This window comes from Primulina huaijiensis, chromosome 8 (assembly GCF_012295235.1).
Source record: "Primulina huaijiensis isolate GDHJ02 chromosome 8, ASM1229523v2, whole genome shotgun sequence".
Lineage (NCBI taxonomy): Eukaryota > Viridiplantae > Streptophyta > Magnoliopsida > Lamiales > Gesneriaceae > Primulina > Primulina huaijiensis.
Window position 1 is genome coordinate 15,959,154 of NC_133313.1, and position 4,298 is coordinate 15,963,451.

The 4,298-nt window shown below is 32.4% G+C and overlaps 1 protein-coding gene across 2 annotated transcripts; it reads left to right on the forward strand.

Annotated features, from left to right (window-relative positions):
• The first annotated feature begins 404 nt into the window (after window positions 1-404).
• Window positions 405-3,799, forward strand: LOC140983189 (indole-3-pyruvate monooxygenase YUCCA6-like). Of its 2 annotated transcripts, none has more exons than XM_073450124.1 (4): window positions 405-1,308; window positions 2,387-2,635; window positions 3,258-3,380; window positions 3,465-3,799. In XM_073450124.1, exons 1-4 carry the CDS (start codon window positions 595-597, stop codon window positions 3,693-3,695), a joined length of 1,317 nt encoding a protein of 438 aa, XP_073306225.1. In that variant the 5' UTR covers window positions 405-594; the 3' UTR covers window positions 3,696-3,799. The 2 variants fall into 2 exon arrangements, with proteins under 2 accessions (XP_073306225.1, XP_073306226.1); XM_073450125.1 differs by having other exon boundaries at window positions 3,307-3,380; window positions 3,465-3,596.
• The last annotated feature ends 499 nt before the right edge of the window (window positions 3,800-4,298 follow it).

Genomic DNA, 4,298 nt, shown 5'->3' on the forward strand with positions numbered 1-4,298 from the left:
TCATATAATATATACTTTGATGCGCCATATATATGGGAATTTCTCACCACTAAATATATTATTTTATTATTTCTTTTTAAAGAATTCATTGACACCAAAGACAAGAACTGGAACCTTTTATGTTATCAAATTCACTTATTTTTGGTAACTTATAAGAATATTTTCTATTTGCACCAAATTCTTTTGATTTCAAAGTGGCCAACTTTGGTTATTTTTATCTGAACGATATAACAATGAGGAATTTTTAGACTTTGTTTAAAACCAAATGACTAAATTAATTTGGAAATCTGGTTAATTAATTGTTATTTGAACTCAATTTCAGTAATACTAATAAGCACACATGGATCACACACTATAAATATGACTCACCACTTCTTGCACACACAAACTTTGGTAGACTTGTACTTATTTCAATAAATAAATATAAAAAAAAACAATGGGACAAGTTCAATCCAATTCTCTCTACCAAAATTCTTCCCCATGAATGAATCAAATGCGAGAATTCAAGAATCGAGATTCAACTCGGGTTATTAGATTGAATAATTCGAATCTTATTCGGGTTTCCGTTGTATATTTACACCATTCTTGATTATCATGGATGGTTATATAAGAGAAATGGAGGTCAAGACTGTTCATGATCGGTACTACAATGGCAAGAAGATTAATACTTCTTTCTCGAGGTCGAAACGTTGCGTTTGGTTCCCAGGCCCCGTGATAGTTGGCGCGGGGCCTTCTGGCCTGGCGGCTGCGGCCTGTTTGAAAGAGAAAGGAGTGCCGAGTCTTATACTAGAGAGATCAACTTGTCTAGCTTCTTTATGGAAACACAGTACTTATGATCGTTTAAGTCTTCATTTGCCTAAACAATACTGTGAGTTGCCGTTAATGTCTTTTCCTAAAGATTTCCCAACTTACCCTACTAAACAACACTTCATTCATTACTTGGAATCCTACGCGAAAAAATTCGAGATCAAGCCTGTTTTTAACCAAAGAGTGGTGAGTGCTGAGCATGATAAAAACCTTGGGTTCTGGAGGGTTTGCACGGCTGCTGCGACGGAGGAGGCAGGCGAGGTGGAGTATGTTTGCCGTTGGTTGGTGGTGGCGACAGGGGAGAATGCGGAGGCGTTGGTACCGGAGATAGAAGGGATGGAGGAGTTTGGTGGAGATGTAGTGCATACGAGCGAGTATAAAAGTGGAGGAGTCTACAAGGGGAAGAAAGTAGTTGTCGTAGGGTGTGGAAATTCGGGAATGGAGGTGTGTTTGGATCTTTGCAATCATGATGCACAACCTTCGATCGTGGTTAGAGATAAGGTAACACAATTTTTACAAGCATATCTTTGCAATCATGATGCTCACCCCTCACTCTAAAATTATAAACCGAACAAACTTTCTTTTGAGACAGAAAAATGAGCTTAAGAGACGAATTTTTCCGTCCATGTTTTCTTGTAGTACACATAAAGAATTCGATTTAATATCGTTTTTTGCCCCAATATTAAATAAAAAAAAGAGTAATATGATTATTTTTTGTTTATAATTGATAAAACTCGATCTTTTCTTCAAGTTCGGCTTGAACCATTTAAATAATATCAAGAAACTTTGGGGCATTTGTTGAGTTTGGAAAAGTTAACGAGTTAGTCTTTAACTAGCTTGATGAAGTATTGTATAGAACTTCGTTCGAGTCTTCTACATGGCGGGGGAATTCCCTCGTAATGGATTTGATCCGATTCGACTCCACATTAGTTTGTGCCTAACATGACCTCAGCAACCAAGAGCTTACAAGAAAACATATGTAATACATCATCCATATATTTTAATTATTATTATTAAATTCAAAATTATGCATAAATCAAGAATCGGGATGTTTTCTTTTCATGCTTTTATGATTTCATTCATGTATTTGGAAAGATATACAAAAACATGCCTTGATTTATCTTTTTCAGGCTTTTCTCTCCATTAGATATGCTTTTGCATGAGAATATATAGAGAATATTGAAACATGTCAAAACGTTAAAATTTTCTGAATATTTCGCACCGCTCTTTCTCTGATATCGTTTGTCTTGAAAAAGAAAGTCAAGCAGTAAATCGTATATATTCTTGCAAGTTTCTTTTCTTTTATAAAGATGCTATCTTTTTTTAGCACTTGTATATAATAAATACATACATATGTGGGGGACACAGATATAAATATAGAACTGAGAGAGCCCATGTTGGGGGTTATTTGATTTTCTCAACTTTCAAAAATATCTTTTTTATATATATATATATATATATTTCACTTTAGTTTGTCTGTATTTAATCTTCCACTTACACGTGTGTGTGTACTTTTGCTTTGATCAGTTTGATCCCCAATTCATCCTTTTCAATGTTAAAAATTGGATGACAATTTTAGGTACACATTATACCACGAGAAATGTTAGGAAGATCAACTTTCGGGTTGTCCATGTGTTTGTTGAAATGGTTTCCCATTCGGCTTGTCGACCGGTTCCTACTAGCCATGTCATGGCTCATGCTCGGCGACACTGCTCGGTTTGGTTTGGACCGTCCAAGATTAGGCCCACTCGAGCTCAAGAACTCGTCGGGAAAGACGCCGGTGCTTGATGTTGGAACACTAGACAAGATCAAAAGTGGAGACATCAAGGTACTACTCAATCACTACCCACTCTTTCTCCACTTTTCAATAATTGTTTAGCTTTAACTAATGGCACTTCTACCTAGTGTGCCAAAACCCAATAGTTTTCTCCAAACAATTATATAAAATAGGAAAACAAAAATAATGTTAAGACATACATTGTTTAACTATATTATTACCTTTAATTCAGATAATAAATTAGACACTTCCAAAATATTATTATTAACAAATTATTATATCAAAATATTTATGTCATTTACTCAAATGATGATAATAATATTTTATCTTTAAATTGACTTATTTATCTTGGTTAAGTGAAAATGTTATTAATAAAAAGAATAGAAAAAATATTTCAAAAATCATATATTATTTTTTTTAATCAAAATTTTAAACAATAAATAAAAAAATTTTAAAAATTCAAATTTTTTATCATTTATTAGATGAATAAATTTTGATTAAAAATATAATTATATTTTGGACATGTTAAAAATATTTATGTTAAATTTCTATTGAGATCCATATTTTTAAGTTCTATTAAGATATATAATATAATAATAATAATAACAGTTTACGGACACTCTTTTAAAAAGTTTAAAAAAAAAAAAAAAGGAATTAATCAACTTAATTATAGGTGTGCCCCGGAATCCGAAGACTAAGGCATCAGTCAGTTGAATTTGTAGATGGAAGTATGGAACATTTTGATGCATTAATCTTAGGGACAGGATACAAAAGCAATGTCCCATCTTGGCTAAAGGTACGAACGACCATTTTCATTCAAGAATTTAATCAATCTTAAACATGTTAATTTGGCTGAATAAGCAATAATCTTTTTCCCCAGGAGAATGATATGTTTTCAAAGAAAGATGGGCTACCAAAAATGGCATTTCCGAATGGCTGGAAAAGCGAACGCGGTCTATACGCTGTGGGATTCACCAAGCGTGGCCTTCTCGGGACGTCCATGGATGCTAAGAACATAGCGAATGACATTGAAAGTTGTTGGAAGGCTGAAGCGAAGCATTTATCAGTCATTTCTTGGCCACAATACTGTTCATACTACCATTGTCTATAATAAAAGTGGCCGGAAATTGTATGAGCCGGGCGAAACAAAAACTTCACAATTTTTTTTTTTTTCGTGTTTGAAATATAGAAGAAAATTTATTTAATTTAGAATCAAGCCGAGTCGATCTCATGAAGGTAGGGTAAATCGAGACTCGAGTCGATACATTCTAACTAAATATTCGATAATGAGATATTAGATCTAATGGGTGAATCATGTGAGGTTCGTGTTTGATCTCACATAAAAGTATTTTTTAATATTATGATGATAATTAGATTTATCATGAAGATAATAACGATGCACCATTTTCCCAATTAAAGCGATGTGAAATTCTATGAGTATCATTTTTTAAAGTAATATAATTTGTGTTTTAAATTTTAATTTTAATTTGTGTATTTACAAAATAATATATGCTCGACCAACCGGTGGCATGCATATGCTTCCGAGTTCCGATAGNAATTTTTTATATTTTAATTGAATTTATGTTATATGAAATATTTTAATTCTATTAAGTTAAATTAATGATTTTAAAATTAAATATTATTATATTAGTAACAATATTTTTACCTGTTAGCAATTTTTTCATATCATTTTTATGAGAGTGATTTTTTTTTT